Source organism: Rhinatrema bivittatum, chromosome 2 (assembly GCF_901001135.1).
Source record: "Rhinatrema bivittatum chromosome 2, aRhiBiv1.1, whole genome shotgun sequence".
Classification (NCBI taxonomy): domain Eukaryota; kingdom Metazoa; phylum Chordata; class Amphibia; order Gymnophiona; family Rhinatrematidae; genus Rhinatrema; species Rhinatrema bivittatum.
Window position 1 is genome coordinate 672,867,110 of NC_042616.1, and position 25,348 is coordinate 672,892,457.

Genomic DNA, 25,348 nt, shown 5'->3' on the forward strand with positions numbered 1-25,348 from the left:
TCCAGCATTAAAACTAATCAATGTCAGGAGGAGGAATAGCCTAGTGGTTAGAGCAGTGGGCTACAAACGAGAAGACAATGGTTGCTCCTTGTGACCTTGGGCAAGTCACTTTACCCTCCATTGCCTCAGGTACAAAAACCTAGATTGATAGGGAAATACCTACAGTACCTGAATATAAACTGATGTGATATCTCAGATCAAATGCAGTAAAAAAAAACCCAAAACTATGCAATTGCACAGTATGATATCGTCCCTCATTTTCATAAATCTCACCCAGATTCCACCCCTTCCAAAAATTTGCATTCATGCCATGTGCTACTGTTATTATCGCATGCGTTATGGCATTAATGCATGCAATAACAGTAGCACATGCCATGATAACAGTTAACATGTGCGTTAACATGTGCGTTAACATCATAACGCATTTTGATGAATGACCCTAAAAGTTTGTCAGAACTCTTCTGCTGCTGAATTTTAGATATAATTTCAATTGAGGGAGGATCCAGCTGTCATGGCTCATGTGAGTACCATTGACATAGGAAAGTGTAGGAGTAAGGTGCTATAGGATAGATAGATTTAGGCTGCTAGATAGGAAATGTATTTAAAATCTAGAACTTCTAGGGTACCATTTTTGGAAATCCTCCGTTCCATGGGCAGGATCTCAGAGACAGCCTGAACTCCAGAGTCTGAATAGTAGATGAGACAATGGTACAGGGATGAGGACATTAGAGTCATTAGGGATTGTAGAAGTTTCTGGGAATAGGAGAATCTATTACAGAGAGATGTGCTCCACCTTAAGCAAAATGGAAACCTGTTGCTGAGACTAATAATTTAAAAGGATATAAAAACATTTTAAACTAGAAAATGGTGGAAAGCTGACAGTTGCTTAGGGAAATATGGTTCAAATCAGAGTTTCTAAAAAGGATACCATCAAAATTAGGAAATTTAGAGCATTCTGAGAATATGGATATGGAAAAAGTGGATATGAAATTAACTGAATCAATTGCTAGTAAGCAGATTGTGAAGAAGAATAAAAACAATACATTTAGGTGTCTTTATGTAAATACCAGAAGTCTAAAAATTAAGACTGGAGACATAGAGTGTATGGCATTGACATAATAGACCTTCTGTGACGGGGAGTCAAGCAGTCAATAATATTGGCCTTGTAATTGAAATATTCAATGACTTTAAGAGAGGTTTTGTATTTTTTTATTCCTTCATATGTGCCTCACTTTTTTTTTGGGGGGGGGGGGGGGGGGGGGGGGGGTATATGGAGGTATGTCTTGTCTTGCCTAGGAGCATGCCCAGAACTTCAGAGGGTTAGGTGCAGCTGAAGCAGCCAGGAGGGAAGGAGGCATCTAAAGATTCCTACAGGACCTCAAGCAAGAGGATTTAGTATTTTTATATTCCCCTCAGGATTTCAAATACTTTTGGGAGAGCTTTGGATCCTCTCAAGATCTATGAGGAGAAAGAAGTTGTAGGACTTTCCACAGGGTCTCAGAAGGGAGAGTGTGGAATACATTCTGGATGGGCCTTCGGCTCATCACTTTGGTAATTTTGAGATTCAAGGAACTTTTGGATTAAAGGATTTTTTGGTCTTCGACTTGACCAGTTTGAAGGGAAGGTCCCTGAGGATTTGGGGCAAGAGTCTGATTGCCTGAGTGAATTGAAGAGTCAAGGGTAAGAAGCTTTGATACTTTTTGATACAAGGACTCAAAGGGCTACACTCCTTGAGATAGAGATACATTTTTTCAAGTTTGAAATTGGATGTTTTTATATATAAGGAGAACTGTCTTGCAGTAGGCTTGGGGATTTTCTTCTATTTGCTGAATATATGCTGGAATTCCATTCCAGTTTTCTAATCTTGTAAGGGGAACAGTTTTTTCACCATGGATAATGGTTCAAGAGAAATGAGAAGGGAGGTAAACCATAAGAAGGACACATTAAAAGTCATCTTCACAGAAACGCTGAGAGGCGCTTTCCACCGCTTGCTGGTGTTGCTTTTTCCTGCAACTTTAACCACTTGAATGGTTAAGTGGAAGGAAAAGCTTCAGGGGGCTCCCCCTACTCACCCACAGCTTACCCAGATTTGGAAAATGGCAATTCCGGAGCTCCTTCAGCTTTCTCAAATCTTGTTGGGGTTAGACTTTTTTCCTGCTGTTTTAGAGGGAGCCGCCCACGCCCAGCAGCTACAGGTGGAAACAGAAGTATCACTCAGCTCCAATGCCAGGTTTCTTCCCTCCCCGGCATTCTCCACAGTCACATCAACTGAAAGCACCTTGGGTCTGTTGGTTTGAAATCAGAGTAGCATTGCTGGGGGTATGATGATGTTTATAGGAACAACCTGTGGGGCATATTTTCGGGGAGCTCAGCACTGGTCCTTTGAGGGAGGTAAGGAAGATCGCCCAGATGTCGGTGATGAGCAACCTTTATCCAAGGCAAGTTCCATCTCTTCCTTGCCCCCTATGGCTACCAATCTTCACGCAAATCCATCTGCTGCTTTACTGGCTGCTCAACTCTGCACACCTAAACCCTCCCCTGTTTCTCTGGATAGTATTTTGAGAGTTCTTTCATCGATGGAATTCTCATTATCTTCTTTGACTGGTACTATAAATGAAATACATGGCGAAGAGAGAATTTGAAATGAAGTTGGCCATAGAGGCAAAAACTCATAATAAAAACTTTTTTAAATATATCCAAAGCAAGAAACCTGTGAGGGAGTCGGTTGTACCATTAGATGACCGAGGGGTTAAAGGGGCTCTTAGGGAAGATAAGGCCATTGCAGAAAGACTAAGTGAATTCTTTGCTTCCGTGTTTACTAGTGAGGATGTTGGGGAGATACCAGTTCCGGAGTTGGTTTTCAGGGGTGATGAGTCAGACGAACTGAACAAAATCACTGTCAACCTGGAAGATGTAGTAGGCCAGATTGACAAACTAAAGAGTAGCAAGTCACCTGGACCGGATGGTATGCATCCCAGGGTACTAAAGGAACTCAAAAATGAAATTTCTGACCTATTAGTTAAAATTTGTAACCTATCATTAAAATCATCCATTGTACCTGAAGACTGGAGGGTGGCCAATGTAACCCCAATATTTAAAAAAGGCTCCAGGGGTGATCGGGTAACTATAGACCAGTGAGCCTAACTTCAGTGCCGGGAAAAATAGTGGAAACTATCCTCAAGATCAAAATTGTAGAGCATATAGAAAGACATGATTTAATGGGACACAGTCAACATGGATTTACCCAAGGGAAGTCTTGCCTAACAAACCTGCTTCATTTTTTTGAAGGGTTAATAAACATGTGGATAAAGGTGAACCGGTAGATGTAGTGTATTTGGATTTTCAGAAGGCGTTTGACAAAGTCCCTCATGAGAGGCTTCTACGAAAACTAAAAAGTCATGGGATAGGAGGCGATGTCCTTTCGTGGATTACAAACTGGTTAAAAGACAGGAAACAGAGAGTAGGACTAAATGGTCAATTTTCTCAGTGGAAAAGGGTAAACAGTGGAGTGCCTCAGGGATCTGTACTTGGACCAGTGCTTTTCAATATATATATCAATGATCTGGAAAGGAATACGATGAGTGACGTTATCAAATTTGCAGATGATACAAAATTATTCAGAGTAGTTAAATCACAAGCAGACTGTGATACATTACAGGAGGACCTTGCAAGACTGGAAGATTGGGCATCCAAATGGCAGATGAAATTTAATGTGGACAAGTGCAAGGTGTTGCATATAGGGAAAAATAACCCTAGCTGTAGTTACACGATGTTAGGTTCCATATTAGGAGCTACCACCCAAGAAAGAGATCTAGGCGTCATAGTAGATAATACATTGAAATCGTCAGCTCAGTGTGCTGCAGCAGTCAAAAAAGCAAATAAAATGTTAGGAATTATTAGGAAGGGAATGGTTAATAAAACGGAAAATGTCATAATGCCTCTATATCGCTCCATGGTGAGACCACACCTTGAATACTGTGTACAATTCTGGTCGCCGTATCTCAAAAAAGATATAGTTGCAATGGAGAAGGTACAGAGAAGGGCAACCAAAATGATAAAGGGGATGGAACAGCTCCCCTATGAGGAAAGGCTGAAGAGGTTAAGGCTGTTCAGCTTGGAGAAGAGACGGCTGAGGGGGGATATCATAGAGGTCTTTAAGATCATGAGAGGTCTTGAACGAGTAGATGTGACTCGGTTATTTACACTTTCGAATAATAGAAGGACTAGGGGGCATTCCATGAAGTTAGCAAGTAGCACATTTAAGACTAATCGGAGAAAATTCTTTTTCACTCAACGCACAATAAATCTCTGGAATTTGTTGCCAGAGGATGTGGTTAGTGCAGTTAGTGTAGCTGGGTTCAAAAAAGGTTTGGATAAGTTCTTGGAAGAGAAGTCCATTAACTGCTATTAATCAAGTTTACTTAGGGAATAGTCACTGCTATTAATTGCATCAGTAGCATGGGATCTTCTAGGTGTTTGGGTAATTGCCAGGTTCTTGTGGCCTGGTTTGGCCTCTGTTGGAAACAGGATGCTGGGCTTGATGGACCCTTGGTCTGACCCAGCATGGCAATTTCTTATGTTCTTATGTTCTCTCTCAGGGGCTGATGCAATACAGTGCGCTCAGCCGAGCACACTGTTTACCCACTTTCGGACACGGGTTAAATAGGTGCTAATCCACCCTCTAATGCAATAGGGGGATTAGCGCCTATTTAACATGCGTCCAACACAGAGTGAATGAGTTAGTGTTCATCATATGCAAATGCATGTGAATGAGGCTATTACTCATTCACGCCAAATGCAAAAAAGATAAATGTGCACCTCAGATGTACTTTTATCGCTCAGATATTAACGTCTGCCTGCAGCAGGCATTAATAGCTGAGCACATTGAAAAGAAATACAGAAAAGCAGAGAAACTGCTTTTCTGTACTTCTTTTTTAAAGTAAAAAAATAAAAATAACTCGGCAGACCGCCGAGTTATGAAGACCGATGCCGGTAAACTCGGCATCGGTTTTCATAACCGGCCGTTTGCCAGTAATGAAAATGGCTGCCAATAAACTCGGTGGCCTTTTTCATTACTGGCAGACAGGCAGACAGCTCTTTATAACCAGTCATTTTACATTTTAAGGTGTGGTTAGAGTCAGATCAGAGCAGATACAGAACAAGAAAGATGTAGGTTTTTGTCCCTCTGTGGTGAAGCCTCAGCTTCCCATTTTGGAGAGAATTCTCTGTGTACAACCTGCCAGGGGAGCCTAAGTATTTTGCTGTGGCAAAGATATTTTTCCCCTGAATCCATTTTGATCTTGCACTTGAGAACTGAAGCTCAGTGACAGGCTTTGCTGTGTGAAATGCTTGAAGGCTGGAAGAATCTTATTAAAAATGAGACGATGTTCAACTCTGTTCCTTTGAGGAAGGTCATCCTCACTGGCTGGGCTGAAGACCAGTGAGCCCATTCTCCCCATGAATGTGGCAAGCACCTGTGACAGCAACACACCAGTCTAGGAAAGTTTTTGAAGAAGGAAGATTTATGTCTTTCGTTGTGGGGCGGTTTTAAGCCACCCCTCCTCATTGGGAACTTGGTTAGATCAGCAGGTTCCTGCCTTTAGACTTTTCAACCTGAGGAGTCACATTTTCAGATCAACTAGAAGGAGTCAGATAAGATCAGGGAGACCCCATCTGGATCTCCAATAACATGGGACCAAGATACAGGGCTGGGTGTTCGGGAAGATGCTGGAGGATCAGGCAAGATGGATTTTTGCTATGCTAGAAGGGGTCCCTTACATAAAACTCCCAGGTAAGGCACTGGGAGAGCTTTAGTGTACAATTCACATCCCTAATTGGGAAGCTCAACCAGTTTGCTAAAGAAAAGAGTATCTACCCAGACTGAAACACCCTAATTGTACAAAGGATCAGCTGTAATGGAAGACTTATTTAAGATGGACTTTAATTTGACTTTAACTAATCAGTATTTATTTATTTATTTAAAACTTTTTTATACTGACATTCATTTGCATATCACATCGGTTTACAAAGAATGGGTAAACATAACTTTGGAAAGGAAAGTAAAGGTAAATGTAACAGGGAGATAAAGGAACTGCTCTTTCCAGCAGCTACCTCCAGGAGTTGCCACAACTACCAAAATGATAAGGGGAATGGAACAACTCCCCTATGAGGAAAGACTAAAGAGGTTAGGACTTTTCAGCTTGGAGAAGAGACGACTGAGGGGGGATATGATAGAGGTGATTAAAATCATGAGAGGTCTAGAACGGGTAGATGTGAATCGGTTATTTACTCTTTCGGATAGTAGAAAGACTAGGGGGCACTCCATGAAGTTAGCATGGGGCACATTTAAAACTAATCGGAGAAAGTTCTTTTTTACTCAACGCACAATTAAACTCTGGAATTTGTTGCCAGAGAATGTGGTTAGTGCAGTTAGTATAGCTGTGTTTAAAAAAGGATTGGATAAGTTCTTGGAGGAGAAGTCCATTACCTGCTATTAAGTTCACTTAGAGAATAGCCACTGCCATTAGCAATGGTTACATGGAATAGACTTAGTTTTTGGGTACTTGCCAGGTTCTTATGGCCTGGATTGGCCACTGTTGGAAACAGGATGCTGGGCTTGATGGACCCTTGGTCTGACCCAGTATGGCATTTTCTTATGTTCTTATGTACCAACAACACACGCAGGATCACACACCACTGTCCGGGCCATAGACGAGAGTCTCCCCTCTAAAATGACTCCCGAAGGATCAAGAGTTCAGTTGAAATGGAAATCAGCTAGCCAGTGCGGCCCCAAAGTGTATAAATTAGTTATGTGCCATAGGAGCAACAATCCTGCAAACAAGGGGTTACATCTAGGTGATTCGCTGCTATTTGTCAGTTTGCTCTATAATGCCTTCCTTCACAATGATTTGCTTCAGTACCTCAGACTCATCATCATCAAAGATTGGTTCTGATGTAGGTATCTCCCTTTCTCTTCAGCAAAGACCAAAGCAAAGAATTCATCTAGCTTTTCTGTTATGGCCTTGTCCTCTCTGGGTGCCCTTTTACCCCTAGTCATTTAGTGGTCCAACTGACTCCCTCACAATGTTTTTTTTTTAAGTACTTGAAAAGGTTTTTAGTCATAGTTTTTGCTTCTTTGGCAAGCTTCTGCTGATATTAAGGTGAATGTTAAAAGCCTAACGCGCGCCAAAACTTTGAGATACGCGAATATATCAGGCTGGTGCACGCCGAGTGGATTTTAAACGTTACACGAGTATGTGCTTATCTCCCGCTATACGCAGAAATAAAAAATACCCAAACAAGAGGCGGGGTGTGGATGTGGACTGGGCAGGGCATGGGTGAATGAATACCTATGCAGATAGGCGAGCATTGGGGTCTCCTGCCGCGGAGCTTTACTTCTGCTATGAAGGACAAGAAAGTAGAGTTGTGAATCGTATTTTGATGATTTAAAACAATCGTCAGATATATTTTAAATCGTCAAAAATTGTTAGAGCCGTGATACAATAACAATTTCCCCGATTTATCGTCAAAAAATCGTAAATCAGGGGAGGGCGGGAAAACCGGCACCCTAAAACCCACCCCGACCCTTTAAAATAAATCCCCCACCCTCCTGAAGCTATGTCGACATAGTGAGGGCAAAAGTAGCGCCGGCGCCATTTTGAATATTGGCAATACGGCCCGCGTGCAGGAGATCACTCCCGGACCCCCGCTGGACTTTTGGCAAGTCTTGTGGGGGTCAGGAGGCCCCCCCAAGCTGGCCAAAGGTCCCTGGGGGTCCAGCAGGGGTCCGGGAACGATCTCCTGCACTCGTGACATCGGGTGACAGGAACCAAAATGGCGCCGGCGCTACCTTTGCCCTGTCATATGGTAAGAGCAAAGGGCCACCGGCACCATTTCTTTTAATGCAGCCGTGGCCCGAGAGCGGGAGATCGCGCCGGGACCCCCCCACTGGACCCCAGGTAATTTAAAACATTTTGGAGGGCTTCGGGAGGGTGGGGGATTTATTTTAAAGGGTCGGGGTGGGTTTTAGGGTGCCGGTTTTCCCGCCCTCCCCCGATTTACGATTTTTTATGATTTAAAAAAAACAAAAACCATGACGATCAGATTTCCCTCCCCCCCAGCCAAAATCGATCGTTAAGATGATCGATAACCCGATTCACATCCCTACAAGAAAGTAATAAAATGAAGATAATTAGATCAGTGGGGTTTAAGTCTTGGTGCTATCAGGGGAGAAGGGAGGCTTTTAAACTAGGGGAGTTGGAAATCCTATCCTTTACCTGTGCAAACTGGGAAAGAACTGGGAAAACTGGTAATGATATCAGCGTGAGTGTCTACTAAAATCCCCCCACTTATGCAGTAGAAGCGGCATTTCCACACATAGGTGAATTTCCACTTAAAATTGTGCATACGTGCGTGCATATAAACATGCATATTATAAAATGGTCGCATCCCTGGGTGCGGCCAAATGAAAGCGCGTCCTTGTGTGCCCAAATGCCTGTTTAAAAGTTACCATCATTCTAACTTGGCTTGCCTTATTATGTTTCACATCTATCTTGCCACTGCTTATTTTCTGATTTTCTTCATTAGGATTTAGGGATGTGCATTTGTTTGCGACAAAATAGGAAATAGAGACGATATTTACTATTTCATCACATTTCGGGGGGGGGGAGGCGTTGAAACAATAAGAAAACCCATGAAATGTTGTGTGGTTTTCTTATCGTTTTCAGGGGAGGGGAGAAAGGACACATAAAAAAAAAAACCCCAAACCCACCCCAACCCTTCAAATTTAATAAATTGCAACCCCCCACCTTCCCGACCCCCCAAGACTTGCCCGACCCCCCTCAAGACTTACCGAAAGTCCCTGGTGGTCCAGCGGGTTCCTGGAGCAATCTCCACCTCTCTGGTCGTTGGCTGCCACTAATCAAAATGGCGCCGATGGCCCTTTGCCCTTACCATGTGACAGGGGCTATCGGTGTCATTGGTCGGCCCCTGTCACATGGTAGGAGCAATGGATGGCCCACACCAGTTTTGTGACAGGGGCCTACCAATGACACTGATAGCCCCTGTCACACGGTAAGGGCAAAAGGCCATCAGCACCATTTTGATTACTGCAGCCGATGATCTGAGAGGGGGAGATCGCTCCTGGGACACCCGCTGGACCACCAGGGAATTTCGGCAAGTTGTGGGGGGATTGTAATTAATTAAATTTGAAGGGTTGGGTGGGTTTGGGGGTTGGTTTTTTTTTGTTTGTTTTTTTACAACCCCCCATTGTAATAATTGAATTTGAAGGGTTGGGGCGGGTTTCGGGATTCGATTCATGGGCATCTGAAATAAAATTGGCCCGAATCGTGGGAAAGCAAAATTTCCCACGGCTTGCTAATAACAAAGGCCAAACCAAAGGTTTTGGCTAAATCATATTTCTATTAGGATTTGCTTTCCATTTTTAAAGGATGCTTCTAGAAGCCATTTGGTCTTTTGTCAACTTTTTTTTTTTAATGCGTAGAGCACATTGTATCTGGACTTCCAAAATTATATTTTTAAACAATTATCAAACCTCATGCAAATTGTATAATTGAATGTGTGGTGTATTTGTACATGGGTCTCTTTTTATATGTTTCTGAAGGTTTGTTTGTGTTATGTTTTGTATTTTTCTATGTTTGTGTGTGTTTGAATATTTGTATGTGTGCATATGTTTGTGTATACTATGTTTTTGCGCATGTATGTGTTTGGGTTTGATTGTTAATGTATGTTTTTGCATCCTGGTAGCCAACTGGATGGAGAGAAAGGGTCCACATGAAGTGTGTGCTGCTTTTTGCCAGTGTTAAAATTTATCAAATTTTCCCACCTGTTTGGCATTTTGCCTATTAATCAACATGATTGCCTATCAATCATGAGCATCATGAGCAGCAGCCATCCTCCTTCCCATTCCCATCATGGATTCCTTCCCTCCTCACAACATCAGTGGTTCTTCCCTACCCTTCTCATCCCATCAGTGGTATCTTTCCCTCTCCTTGCCAGTGGTACTTTTCCCTCTCTCCCTAACTCCATTCCCTCTGCCTCTTTGTCCTTTTCCTCTCTACTTCCTATGACTCTTTCTCTTTCTCTGCTGTCCTTGTCTACCTTGTATTCTCCCACTGCTTTCCCTTTCCTTGTGCCACGACTTCCTCTTTTCCTTGTGACTTTTCCCCTTTCCTCTCAGTGACTCTCTGCTATTCTCCTCCCCCCCCCCCCCCCGTTTATGCTCCTTTGTCTTCTTTGTTCCTTGCTCTGTGCCCCTCTTTTCTCCTGCTTTCCCCAGGCCTCTTTGACCTTCTCCCAACCCTTCCCTTTACTCTTTTTTCTTTTCCCACTACTATGAAAAATGATAGTACTGACACCCTGAGGCCACTTCTGGTATTGCAGTTTCTTTCATTTTTTTTCCAAATAGATATAGACAGGTCTTCTCTCTCTCTCTCTCTCTCTCTCTCTCTGTTGCTATCTATCATCCAGAAGTTAGATTGTTTAATAAAGTTTTATGGTGTAGTTCCGTTTAATAATGCTATCTGGCCTGATTTTATAGCTGTAAAAGTCTTTGGGAACATTAAATACATGTCAAAGAAATATTCTGCATAGCCCAGCTTTGAGGTCCCTGAAGCAAACATCTGATTTTAGATATATAATTATTTTAATTTCCTTTCTGATATTTAATAGTGTTCCATTATATCTAGAGGCATACAAATTCATCTGTAGGCTTCCTTTATCATAAATATTATAATTAATAATGCTTTTTTTTTTTTTTTTTTTAATCTTCTTCTTCTACAGCCACTCCAGAAACTCCTCTGCCTTCTCCTCCACAAGGATCTGGACAGGAACAATACAAAATATCTTCAAATCAGGATTCACTCATATCACATCATGCAATTCCAAAGCACAAAGCACTATGATTCTACAATTTCATTTCATGCACTGTGTAAATAAACCATTGTACCGTATGTGTTGCGCAGTTTAAATCTGGAGTGTCTCCTGATAGTGTCAGAACCAATCCTTGAGCCAAAAAATCATGACCTCTTTCCCATAACTATTTGCTTGGGCTATTTATGGAAAGTTATAATAGTATATGTTGCTCTTAATGCCAGTGAGCACAAACTTTAGTATTCATAAATTCTTTTATTTGTATTTTATTTCATTTTTTATAATGTATTTGGATCATTGAACTGAACAAAATGAAATATCAGTTTCCATTTATAGCTGCAGCCCATGGATCCAAATAGCTACCATTATCTATCTGTGGAAGAAAGCTATATTTTTATAAATAAGGGCAAAAATTATATAACTATTATGGGACTAACATTTTGGTATATTATTTTATTGGGTATTTCAGCTCCATGAGATGAGGGCTAATATGTTTTCTGTTATGAATAACACACTTAACACAAAAATCTCAGCTAATAAACATGACCTAGAATTAGAAATTTGCTAATTTGTATAGATAAGCAATAGTTGCCTCAGGTGTGGTGTGACAATTGCAACATAGCTCAGGAAATAATGTTTACTATGGGTATTCTCTGCGAATGTGCTATATATTTTTTGACACAGAATAGGAGCAAGGCTAATTAAAAAACAGTATTTTTCTATTACTCTTCATTAAATATGACTTGAACATTTAATAACTGCCATTGTGAAGATCAGTGGAAAGGGAAAGATGATTACTTTATACATAAACAGTTTCTCACTTATACCTATGGCAAATAAGAGAAGCCTAATAAAGTCTTTAAAAATATCTTTTCCACATGGAAATGGGCAGAGTAACTATTCATTTTAAAAAGTATTCCAAAAAATGAGAGAGAGAGAGAGAGAGAGAGAGAGAGAGAGATGTTTTTATTACCAGCTGTACCCACCAAACATTTGTAGTCAAATGAATATTTCTGTTGAAACACCTTCTCTTCCTTTTTCCTTCTTCTCCCTCTCTGCCTTACTTCTCTTCCCTGTTTCCCCTATCCCCACCTCCTTCCATTACCCCTCCCCCTTCTCACTGCCCCTTAGGCCTCTTCCTCTTACCTATTTTCCCCCACTCTTCACCACTTCTCGCACCTCTCACCCCTTCACCTTCCCCACCTCACCTGGGTCTCTTCACCCTTCTTTCCTTTCTTTCTTACAGTCACCAGAAGGACAACTAGTTTCTTCTGCAGCCAAGGCCTTGGTTGTCTGCCCATGTCCTGCCATAATTCTCACTGTGAGTGCAGCCCATACTGCAGATAGAGTCCACTGAACCAGAACACAGCAATCAAACATATCTCTAGCCACGTGACTTTCATTGCTGGATGACAGCATATTCCTGCTCCCAAGTGATCCATGCTCCCAAGCCTGTAGCTCCCTTGCAGCTAAACTGCTGCTGTCACATGTGTGGCCTTCTCTTCCATCTTCCCTCTAATGTGCCCAACTCTCTTGTGCCTTCTGGGGCCCATTGCATTCTCAAAATCATGAGCTGACAGCTCTCCAGACACAAATGTAGCTTTGCATCTCTAGGCCCCTATGCTGAACACTATGCTGACCTCAGTGGAAGCCTTTACTGCTCTAATACAGCTAAACCAAAATTCTCAATACCACGGAGACAGCATAATATGGCAAGAAACTGGTCTCTTGAAAGTTAACCCCAGCAATTCATATGCTGCAAGTCCATGAGCCAGATGCCACGTGCACATTCACATTTCTCTATGTGGTTTTTTATTTTTGTCTGTCCAGGAAATGTGAGAGGCTGCAAAGTATCAGTATCGTATATTATAATAATAATAGCATACTGCTATCTTGTGGTCACTACTGGTGTGAAACTTGACTTCTAAGACAGATGAATATCATGAGCCCACAAGTGTATTATTATATATGCTGATTATTATTCTAGTTTTAAATGCTGTTTTTTGTTGTTATATACTTTTTCATGCTGGATCAACAAGCACAATTGTATGTAATCATCCAGATATTCTATGATCTTATTATAGGATAAAATCAGTCAGAGTAAATAAGTAGCTCATTTTATGTAAGTATAATATGATATTACTGATTTCATGGATTAATTCTCATGAGATATTACAGATATCATGGCTCAGATTTTGAAAATTATTTCTATGGCCCAGGTATAAGCCTACAACATCAATTAATGCTTGAAATTGGGGGGGCCAGTGTACTAATGAGAATTAACATTAGCCATTAATACATATTAACGCAGTGTGTTAATGACCAGTGTTATTGAGTTGCATGCTAAGGCAAGCATTAATATATGTGCATTAAAGATCACTTGATAATGCAGGCATTAATGTTAAAAGATGACTGCATCTTCCTAAAGAGGAGAAAAGTGTTTTTAATTAACAGGTTTTTGTTAAATTTTGTGTGCATTGCTTCTTGCTGTGCTAAAGAGGCAATGAGCTGTTTAAGATAATTTTGCATCTCATTACCTCTTTAACATAGCTTTTATATTAATGCTAATACAAATTAGCAAATGTGCCTTAACACTTGTGTTACTATTAATGAACTTTATTATATTGGCCTCTTACTTTGTTTTTAGTCCATTGAATAAGCATGACCAGTATTTATAGGCCTGTATGTTTAAAAAATACTGTCCCAGGTCTATCATAACCCATCTCAGTTTAGATATAGGGGATTATAATGGTCCCCTGGCAGTTCCTCCCAAATAGCTCCATGGATCAGCTCTGGGAACCTGAACCTTTTAAATAAATGAGTAAAGATAACCTTCTCACTTAAAAATAATAATAATATTAGGGTTTTTTAAAATTAATATATTTGTTAAAATAACCCTCAGAATTATGATATATATGAAAACAATTATGAATTTCTAAAAATAATTCAGTAAATATCGCTCTTACCCATAGGTTCTCAGTGAAACTGTAAATAGGTTTGATATTAAGGATATCTACAAGGAATATTCATCAAATGTGTTTGTAAACTAACCAAAAAAAAGGACAATCAAAATAAAAAATATTAACACAAAAAAGGAAATATGTCAAATATAACTAAATAGTTTTTAATATAATTCATACAAATTTTAATATTTTATTCAAATCAGTTCTAACAAAATGCATTCAAATATTACTCACAATAGCATCCAAAGTAAAATATCCTATCAAATACATCTATATGATGTCCAAAAACTAGGGATGTGCAGAGCAAAGGTTTATGTTCATAAGTCCTTAAGTCGAAAGGGGGTCCCATTTGCGGTCAATATGGACATATGGAGAATTCCATAAGTTGAGTCTATGTCCATACGTGCAAATAAAAATTTAAACCCCTCACCCTCCTTAATCCCCCCCAAGACTTACCAAAACTCCCTGGTGGTACAGCAGGGAGTCAGGACGCCATTTTTTAACTCCTTTGCGAGGAGCATGTGACGCCGCGTCACTCCAACGTGACGCCGGCGTCACGTGATTCCCCGCGCGATCGCTCCGGGATCCTCGTTGCACCCAAAAGGAACTTTTGGGTGCAACGAGGGTCCCCCGGAGCGATCGCGCGGGGAATCACGTGACGCCGCGTCACTCCGACGTGACGCCGACGTCACGTGATCCTCGCAAAAGAGCAGAAATGGCGTCCTGACTCCCTGCTGTACCACCAGGGAGTTTTGGTAAGTCTTGGGGGGGATTAAGGAGGGTGAGGGGTTTAAATTTTTATTTAGGATCAACAATCGCAATTTCCAACTTATTCAACATAGCTATGTTGAATAAGTTGGAAATCCGATCGTTTTCGCCTCATCACTTTTTTAAGTTAAAAAAAAAAATAAGTTGTGTTTTACATTTAAGTTCAAAACGAATGCACACCCCTACCAAAAACATTAATACTAAAAACAACAAAAGAAGACAAAAGAAAATACAGAAGGGCCCACAAAAAATTAGCTGAATTATATCATGCACAATGGTGAAGCCACTAAGGGGGTTAATTTCTAAACACTTATTGCATGTGTTAGAGCCTAATGCACGTGATAAGGCCATATCACACGCAAAAAGGGCCTTTTCGTGTCTGATAAAGGGCCTTTTCGCGTGTGATAAAAATTAGGGGGAGGGGAGGAGTCGGGGCGGAGTGGCCCCTCCTTCGCCCCACCCCGCCCCTTTAGTGCAGGCTTCATCATTCCACACGGAATGATGAATACTGGCCTAAGTTGGCACTTTTCAATGAAATTCCCTTTGTAGAAATTCGAGACGACACAAGAGGGATTTGTTAATGTGTGGAAGGAGCACAAGATGTTCCTCTCCAGAATACGATGCCTTTGAAGAAACACTTTGACTTAAATGTGGTTAGGGAGGGATCTCTGTTCAGTCTCCACAATTATTTTGGTGAATTTTCATCTGTGAATTAGTGTGTAAAGCTTTCTTTGCTAATAATAGTATTAGCAGACTCCCTGAAGCAGCTGATAGCAAAACATGTTTGATTATACCGGTTGTTAATAACTTTGAGATGCATATCCACCAGTGCCTTCACCCTCTCATCTATTCCAATTTCTTTGGCACTTAAGGAACCTCCTACAAGAGAGGGGATGCTTATGAGACTTTTATAATTGTGTCTGGTGTTTTTGTGGGTCTGTGTGTTTTTTTGTTGTTTTTGTGGGTCCTTCTGTATTGTCTTTTATCTTTTTTGTTGTAATTATTAATAATTTTTAGACATCAATGGTTGTATATTTAGATGCATTTTGATAGGATTTTAGACTTTGGATATTAATGTGAGAAATATTTTGATATATTTAGATAGAATTGTTCATTTGTATAAAATATTAAAATTTGTATGAATTGTATTAAAGCCTTAAACGTGTTTGTATACATACGTTCTACAAACAGGGTTAGTTTGCATATATCCAATATACTGAAAACCAGACCTATTTGTGACCCTCAATGAGTAGAGATGAAATCCCTGACTTAGTTGATTCTTCAGTATTCCATAAAGTATAACAAACTTCCCCTTCATTAAAAGACCAGATTTCTTGATCTTACAATCGAAACAAAAAAATAGTCCCAAAGAAATTACATCATTTTCAAACATTTTTAAAGATTCAAAATAAATAAATAAGAATGATAACATAATGCTGGAAATGTGCAATTGGGGTGTTCTCTTGTTAGGAAGGGAACAATGTAAAATCGTGGTTTGAAATAGGAATCATCAATTTCCATTGACTTCTATGGTTCTAAGTTAAATGTTAAAGCTTTATAAATTATGATTATTGAACTTTATTTTAAAGATTACACCCATCTTATTTATTTGTGTATAACCATATCTATTGAAATAGTAATATCTCCTCTTGGGACACTATGAGGTTGATATTCAGTGTCATTTGTCCAGCTGCATTTTGACTTACCCAGACAAATGATGGGATTTGAAAATCCCCACTGGCTTACTGCCTCCAAGTTATCTGGTTAAGTATTTAGCCAGATAACTTGGAGGCATTTTAGGGCTGTTTTGGGGCAGAGTTAAGTTAGCCAAATGAGTCATCCAGCTAACTCCATTATTCAGAGTTAGCCAGATAATTTATCTGGCTAACTTTGGTTATGTCATAGAGCAGTCCTAAAGTTAGCCAGATATAGTTGTTGTCAGACAGAGGCTGAAAATGAACTCCTACATATCTAGAAAACACTGTGGAAACTGGAAAGCTATTTGTCCATAAGACTAAGGCCTTGAATAAATATATATAGTTACTTTCCATCTCGTTTTCTCTGTATCTTTCCAAGCAGTTTTTGAAGTATAGACAAAATAGGTTTTCAATTTCACAAACTTCAGTGGTATAGTGATATATAAACAAGAGACTCTATTCAACCTATTCAAGCACATTCCCAGTGAATGGTCAGTATACTTGAAAGAAGATGGAATATTATTGCTATTTAGTCTACAAATGATCTTCAGAGAAAATGTAAATGGCTGATAACTACGTATTAAATTAATTTCTGCCTTGGAGATGGAAATTGTATTAATATGATGCTCTTTTTGTATATGGCCAAAATATGCAGGTACATGTAAGGCTCATTCGATGCATTCTTCCAGGCTAGTTATTCAACATAAAGAAGGGTCATGCCCACACATTCATAATAAATAAGAGTAGCTTAGTTAGGCCTATACAGTACCAATATTTTTTTCAAAGGAGTATGCTATCCAAGAAAAATGCTGAGTCATGCTCTTAGTTTTCAAAGCATTTAGCATACTGTAAGATATTATCTGTTGACTCTTTCAAATAGTGAAATCTCTAATAATTTATTGTGAACAATTGATTTCTTTGTAGACATTAAATTATTTTTGTAAGATGAGCTATATAAAATCAAAAAGGTTAAACATTTTGAAATACTACTGTAGATTATGAGAAGATGATATTTTACATTTTTAAGCTCCGAAATGTTTTGTAATACTGAGCAATAGAAATAAAATACTTTGTGGAAATTTTCCAATAGTTTTTCAGTCTACTTAAAAATCATGCCAATGAAAAAATATTCGTTGGTATCAGAGGAACGAGAGAAATCCAGGCATTCTAAATGGAAATATGTATTCTGTTAACAAACGTTTCAGCTCTCCATTAGTACTTTAATTTCCTCAGGACACTAGAGGTGCTTGGATCTCTCATTTTCACTTTGACTGATTTGCTGACTGTTTGGGAGGGGGGCAGGAGGAAAGATGGGATAGATGTATTAGCTTATGAGAATTTAGAGAATCTGATGAAGACTGATTGTATATATAAAACATTCTTATGATAGTCTGGACCCAGCCTGGCCGCTTCTGTTGATACCTGACAAATCAAGTAAGTTTGTTTGGGGGGGCTCAGCTGAGCTGTTCGGGCTTAGGCCATAGTTCCTGCTTTGGCCCTTGACCTATGACCTTGGTGAGGCTATGGCCTCAGGCCTAGTCGTAGGCTCAATGCACTCATTTAAAAAGAATGCAGCAATTAATATTTGGGGGTTCTGTGATTCATTTTGGGGACCCCAAATGAAACAAATCAGCCTTACTTGTCACATATTACACATTCATTGTAAACACATGCACATCCCTAGCAAGACTGTGTCTGCTGGTATCAGTTAATAGGGATGTGCTGGGAAAAAAGTTCATTTTTATTTTTTGGTTCATTTTTGAGAGTTTTTTTTCCCCCAAGAATTTTAGTTCATGGGTTGCTTGATTTGTTTTATTTGTGAGAAAAAAAAATCAATTAAAACAAAAAACCCCAATGGCCAAAAACCGCTGGGCCCCCATTTACCTGGTCTGGTATGGATCAGCTATTTCAGACTTGGCCAAAGCCTCAAACTTCACAGGGCTGAGGCTTTGGCCAAGCTTCGGGCTTGCATAGGCTGAGGATGTGACCTAATCCTAGGCCCAACACCTAGGCCTTGGTCTAGGCTGGTGCACAGACCCAGGCTTGACACTGCAGCCCGGTCTAGATGCCGGCTCCTGACACCGGGGCCTCTGCCAGGACCCAGCCCCAATGCTGCGATCTGACTCGGAGGCCAGGTCCCGAAGCTGGGGCCTCAGCCTAGGTTGGGACTAGGTTGGGACCTGGACCCAGCCCTGACACTGTGAACTGATCTGGAGTCTGGGTCCTTATGCCAGGGTCTTGGCATGGACCCAGGCTCGAAGCCAAGGCCCCGGCATTGAGACCAGGCCTCCAGGTCAGGTCATGCCATTGGGACATGGCCTTGGGCCTAGGTCTGGGCCCCAGCTTAGGATGAGGCCCCAGCATAGGGACCCAGCCTTTGGGTCAGGTAACGGTATCAGGCCTGGGTCCAAGCTTAGGTCTCAGCGTCAGAACCTGACCTTCATTGGATACCCAACAGATAAAGTAAGTTTTTATTTTTTAATTTAATTTTTGTGGGTCTTAGCCATTGGCCTGTGCCTCCACTGTGACCCCGGTATCACGCTTAGTCCTAGGCCACAGCCCCTGCTTTGGGCTTCAGCCTATGCTCTAGGCAAGGCCCCAGTTTTGGACCTAAACTAAGGCCCTAATCATTAGTTTAAAATGAAACGAACGAATTCGCCTTATTCATCACATTTTGCAGTTTCATTTTAAATGAATGCACATCCCTTACAGTTAAATTGTAAGGCAAAGACAGATTCCTCAGTATGGATTGCAATAGAAGTTTCTTCTCTGTGGAATTTACTGGCATTCATATTAAAACTGCAGGGGCCATCATGTGTCCTGACTTCCATCTTGTGTTATTTAGGCCTGCAGACAGTTTAGTTCAGTTGCACACTCCTTTTTAGGGTGACTGGTTTATACCTACAGACAGGTTTTGACTGGAGGGAGTACAAATCTAAACGGGAGGTAGATTCTTTGACTGGTGAATTGCTGATTTCAGAAAACACCTTTGACAACAAAAAACTTTCTTTTCTCTGAAGACAAGCAGATTCATTGAGTCACTCAAGTGGAATCCTCTTGTTAAGGGTTGGTTGGCTTCAATCCTCATAAATATGAGGCAACTGGGTGAATTGGAAGGAAATTATACTTACACTTGCTCCTTAAATGTGGGCACAGTCATTTACCTAAAGCAGGTGGTTTCTAGCAATGCACATTCATTTGAAATTAAATAGAAAATGAAACATTTCCTATTTTATAATGTTTTCCAAATGAAACAACAGAAAAACCAATGAGATTTCTTTTGTTTCATTTTTTAATATTACTACCCTTACATTAAGGCTTAGGGGTAACCTGCATGAAGCGACAGTTACTACCCTTAACAGGAACATGGCGGTAACATGCACAGAGCAGCAATTACTGGCATAAGAAACTTGCTGGCAAACTGGAGGACCATTTCATCTTTTTCTGCCACCATTATATTGTTACTATATTAATTAAAAGGAAAACCCACCCCAGAAATTGCCAGGGCTAGGAACCTCCCCCATCAGTGGGAGATCCTAATGATGTGACCTGCCTGAAGCCTTGTCCATTGCCAAGGTCTGGGCCTATGCTCGATGCCTGAATACAGCTTGGCGGTTGGATACTGATGTCTCAGCCTTGACCCCAGGGCCCAAGCCGGACAGTGGGTCTCAACACTAATGCCTCAGCATAGGTCCAGACCTAGGACCAGGCCCACTGTGGGGACCAACCAAGAGGCCATGTCCCATCACCAGGGCTTCAGCCTAGACTGGGGCTCAATGCTGGGGCCCAGTCCAGTGGGCAGGTCCTGATTCAGGGCCTCAATATAATCCCAGGCCTGGGTCCAATGCTAGGACCCAACCTAGAGGCTGGGTACTGACACCAATTTCCTCAGTCTAGGCTCATGCCAAAGCCCAAGAACAAAGTCAGTGCCTGGTCCAGAAGCCAGGTCCTGAATCTAAGGCCTCAATCTAAGCCTAGGTCCAGGATCAATGCCAGGGCCTGGCCTGGATGCTAAGCCCTCCTTGGCTTAGGTCCAAGTCAGGCATCAGGACCCAGCCCGGAGGCCATGTCCTGATGCTGAAACTTTTGGCTAGGCCCAGACATAGGCCTAAAGCTGGAGTCTGGCCTTGAGGTTTGGTAATGTGACCAGGGCCTTACCCTAAGCCCAGGTCTGATACTGAGGCCCAGCTTAGAACCTAGGTTCCAAACTGCAGACCTCAGCTTAGGTCCACGCTTAAGATTAGTGCCCAGCCAATGGCTGGGTCCTGACGCTAAGATCTCAGCTTAGGTCCAGGCCCAGAGGCTGGGAACCAGATCTCCAGACATCTTCCTTCATCATCCTTTTCAAAATGGCACTCTTTGCTTAGAGGACATGTCAGAGTGACTATCTCTCTGGCACCTTCTTTCTGAGCGGAGGATGCAATTTTGATGTAAGGCCATTTAAACGAATGATGGTACATCAAAAAGGCACCCTCCACTCTGGTTGAAGGTACTGGAGAAAGTCATACTGGCACATCTTCCAAGAGGAAGGCATAATTTGGAAGAGGATGTTGATGGAAGAAGATATTTTGAAGCCTGGACCCTGGTATCTGTGCCTGGGTTTAGGCCAAGGCTGAAGCCCCGGTGATGAGACCCGGCCTCCTGACTGGGCCCTGATGTTAGCCATGGATCTAGGCCTTTATTTGTTTTGTTTTGTTTTGGGGGATTTTATAATGTTATTTATTTATTTTGTGGAAATGGATTAATACTAAGCAAATGATACCTGGGGGAGGGGGAACCCCAAAAATGAAAAACAAAATCACTGCACATACCTAGTGGTTTCCACTTTTAGAATAAAATGTGATTCTAAATTGAATATAAAGCAAATTACTCTGCTAGTTTAATCTGCCTTTTATTTGTTTGACAAATAAGCTGCAACCATTTTGGGAAACCTGGGATTTGTTAAAAGTGTTGGGTGGCGTCTCAGTGTTTTGGAGAAAGAGCTATTTGTACCTGTGAAAAACTGGGGAAGTTGTAATGTTGGTACCCTCAGAAGCTAAAAAGTATTTTATTTATTTATTTATTTATTTATTTAAACATTTTTATATACCGGCATTAGTTGTGGACATCATGTCGGTTTACAATAAACAGGTTAAGCTTGGAAATTACATTTTAACAGGGAAGTCAAACTGGGAGAGGGGATAGTGAAAGATAGCTGAGAAAAGATAGGATAACAAAACATGGTTCCTCAAGGTGAGGAAAGGGAGTATAACAAAATATAGTTCCTCAATATGAGGAAAGGAGTAGAAGTATTGTGGTCTACTTTGGCACGGAGGGATAGCTTTTTATTCTGGGTAGGCTTGGTTGAATAACCATGTTTTTAATTTCTTTTTGAAGTTGTTCATACATGGTTCAAGGCGTATGTCAGGTGGTAGCGTGTTCCAATGAGTAGGACCTGCAATCGAAAGGGCACGATCGCGTGTGGAGGAGAGATGGGCTGTTTTCATGGAGGGCACAAGTAGGGTGCCTGAGTTGGCCGTTCTGGTGGGTCGATTGGCCTTAGGAGTTGTAAATGGGAAATCTAACCAGTTGGAGTTGTGAGTGTGAATTGCTTTGTGGATTATGGTGAGGGTTTTGTAGATAATGTGTGATGCTATGGGGAGCCAGTGTAAGTCTGAGGATAGGGGTGATGTGATCATATTTGCGGGAGTTTGCAATGAGCCTCGCTGCCGCATGTTGCAACATTTGAAGAGGTTTAATGGTAGAGTGGGGGAGCCCTATGAGTAAAGCATTGCAGTAGTCTATTTTGGATGTGATGGTGGCCTGGATAACAGTACGGAAATCTTGGGTGTGTAAGAGAGGTCTGAGTTTTTTAAGCACACTAAGTTTGAAAAAGCAGGCTTTGAGTATGGAGTTTACGTAGTTCTTCATACTTAATTGGTGGTCAAGGATAACTCCAAGGTCTCTCACAAAGGGTTGTGTTGAGGGAAGGTTGAGTTTGGTAGTATTAGACGGGAGGGGGAAGAGGATGAGAGGTGGGAGATGAGCAGAATCTCAGTTTTGTTCGTATTGAGGGCAAGATGGAGGTTAAAGAGGAGGGAGTTAATAGCTGTGAGGCATTTCTCCCAATGTTCTAGGGCATCAGAGATAGAGTTCTGTATAGGGATGACGATCTGGATGTCATCAGCGTAAAGGTAGAACCTAAGTTTGAGGTCAGAGAGGAGGTGGCATAGAGGGGTGATGTAGATGTTGAAGAGGGTAGAAGAGAGTGAAGAGCCTTGGGGGACTCCCTGCTGGAGGGGCTGTGGGGTGGATGTGGAGTTCCCGATTTTAACAGAGTACTTTCTGTTAGAGAGGAAGGATTTAAAACAGGCAAGAGCCAGATTCGAGATGCCAATGTTTTCCAGGCGTGTTAGTAGATGATGGTGGCTAATGGTGTCGAAGGCTGATGAAATGTCGAGGAGGGCAAGGAGGTAGCTGTGGCCTTGACCCATGCCTCGGAGGAGATGGTCAGAAAGGGAGAGGAGGAGGGATTCAGTGTTAAAGTGTTTCCGGAATCCAAATTGTGCTGGGTGGAGGATCAGATGTTCTTCAAGATAATCCATGAGCTGTGAGTTGACAACTCTTTCCAATAGTTTGGCAATGAAGGGGAGGTTGGAGATTGGGCGGAAGTTAGAAGGATCTTTAGGGTCAAGTGAAGGTTTCTTGAGGAGAGGTCTGACTACTGCGTGCTTGAGTGAATCTGGGACAGATCTGTGTGCAATAGAGCAGTTGATGATGTCTGCTATGGCTTTGACTATTGCGTCAGGAACAGCTAGTAATGCTTTGGAAGGTATAATGTCTTCAGGATGGGAAGAAGGTTTGATCTTTTTGAGGATAGAATGGATTTCTACGGTGGAGGCAAAGTCAAGAGCGGGCATAGCTGGTTGGGTGGGGGTGGGAGGAGCAGGCAGGATGGGTGAGGGACTGTTCAAAGAGGGGGGGGAATCTCTTTAGGAGGGTTGCGATTTTGTTGAAGAAGTAGTTGGCCAGTTCCTCGTATTTGGCAGAGGCATCATGGTCAGGAATAGTGGCAGGGATAGGGGTGGTGAGACTTGAGACATATGAGAATAGTACATTGGGATTGAATCTGAGGTCATGTATTTTTTTAGCGTAATAATCTCGTTTATGTTTTTGGGTGGAGATTCTGTAGCTGTGGAGAGCTGATTTGAAGTATCTGAGATTGGCCTCAGCCCATGGGCCTTCAGTCTCTACAAAGGTTTCTTGGCTTTGCCAATTATTATCATTCCTTCATCCATCACTACTGCACTCTGACCGCACCTCTTACAGCTATGACCCGCAAGGCGTCCAATCCCTCTGTCTGGTCGCCTGAGGCCGTAACAGCTTTTCAAGACCTTAAAACCACCTTCCTCCATGAACCATGCCTCCGACATCCTGATCCCAGATGTCCATTTATTGTTGAGGTTGACGCCTCCAATGAGGGAGTTGGGGCAGTCTTAAGCCAGTACTCTGCCAATCAAACGTTACACCCATGCTTCTTTTTTTCTAGACATTTTTCTCCTGCTGAACGAAACTATGCCATAAGAGATAAGGAGCTCCTGGCTATTAACTTAGCCTTCGATGAGTGGCATCCCTGGCTCAAGGGAGCTCAGCATCAGATCACAGTGTACACCAATCACAAGAACCTCGATTACCTGCACCATGCTTAATGCTTGAATCACCATCAGGCTCGCTGGATACTCTTTTTCACCAAATTTAACTTTCTGCTTTGCTACCGACCAGCCAATAAGAACTGCCATGCTGATGCTCTCTCCAGGTCCTTTGTCCCTGAGGACGTTCCGGACCCTCCTCATCACATTATAGACCCTGTAAAGGTCATCCTAACTGCCACCTACCCTGTTCCACCTGGGAAGACAGTGGTTCCGCGCCAGCTGCGCCCAGAGAGTGCTCCACTGGGCCCACAATTTCCTCACCACAGGGCACTCTGGGCAGTCCAGAACCTTGGCCACCCTCCAACAATGTTACTGGTGGCCAACCATGAGGAGTCTTGCCCTACTTGCGCTCACCACAAACCTCCAGTGGGATGCCCGTGGGGCTCTCTTATAACTTCTACCAATCCCTAGTGAGCCATGGACTCACATTGCAACAGACTTTATTGTCGACCTTCCACTCTCTGGCAGCAACGACACCATCTGCGTCATTGTGGGCCAGTTTTCTAAAATGGCCCACTTTGTTGCTCTGCCTGGCCTTCCATCGACCCCACAACTTGCTCAGCTATTCATCCTCCCTGTGTTCCGGCTCCATGGTCTTCCTAAGCACATCCTGTCTGACCGCGGAGTTCAGTTTACAGCCCATTTTTGGAGGTTCCTCTGTAGAAAATTCAACATCTCCCTGGACTTCACCTCCACATATCACCCCCAGGCCAATGGGCAAGCAGAGGGAACCAACAGAACTCTCAAGCAGTTTCTATGTGCCTATGTCAACCTCCGGGAAAACGATTGGGCAGACCTCCTTCCCTGGATGGATTTCACATTAAATTCTTATCCCTCATCATCCACTGGTTCCTTACCCTTCCAGTATGTCTACAGATGCCAACCTCTTCCTCCACTACCATTACCATTGTCCTGTGGCTCAGTCTTCCACCCAAGAGTTACACCAGCTCTGCAACAGTAGTCAGCAATTACTACAAAAGGCAGCCCAAAGGGCCAAGACGTTCTTTGATGCCCATCACCGTGTAGGCCCTCAGTTCAAACCGGTTGACAAGGTGAGGCTTAGCACCCGATTTATCTGTCTCAAGCTCCCATCTTCACGCTTTGCACCCAGATATATTGGGCCCCTTCCCGGTGCTCCGCCGGTTGGGCTCAGTTACTTACAAGCTCCGGCTTCCGCCTTCCCTCAAGATCCACAACGCCTTTCATGTATCTTTGCAAAAGCTCTTGGTATTATTCAGATTCTCCAAGAAGCCGCCCGAGCCACAACTACTGTCTTCCGAAGCTGATGTAGTTTACCAAGTGCGAGATGTCCTTGATGTGCGAAGACATGGGAAGAAAT

At 42.1% G+C, this 25,348-nt stretch overlaps 1 protein-coding gene across 1 annotated transcript in view; it reads left to right on the plus strand.

Annotated features, from left to right (window-relative positions):
- The window catches only part of HNF4G (hepatocyte nuclear factor 4 gamma), a 96,880-nt gene extending 83,148 nt beyond the window's left edge, over nucleotides 1-13,732 (plus strand). Inside the window, exon 9 of the mRNA XM_029591503.1 lies at nucleotides 10,801-13,732. Within this exon, the coding sequence (XP_029447363.1) occupies nucleotides 10,801-10,922 (122 nt within the window). The 3' untranslated portion in view covers nucleotides 10,923-13,732. The remainder of the gene's footprint in view (nucleotides 1-10,800) is intronic.
- The last annotated feature ends 11,616 nt before the right edge of the window (nucleotides 13,733-25,348 follow it).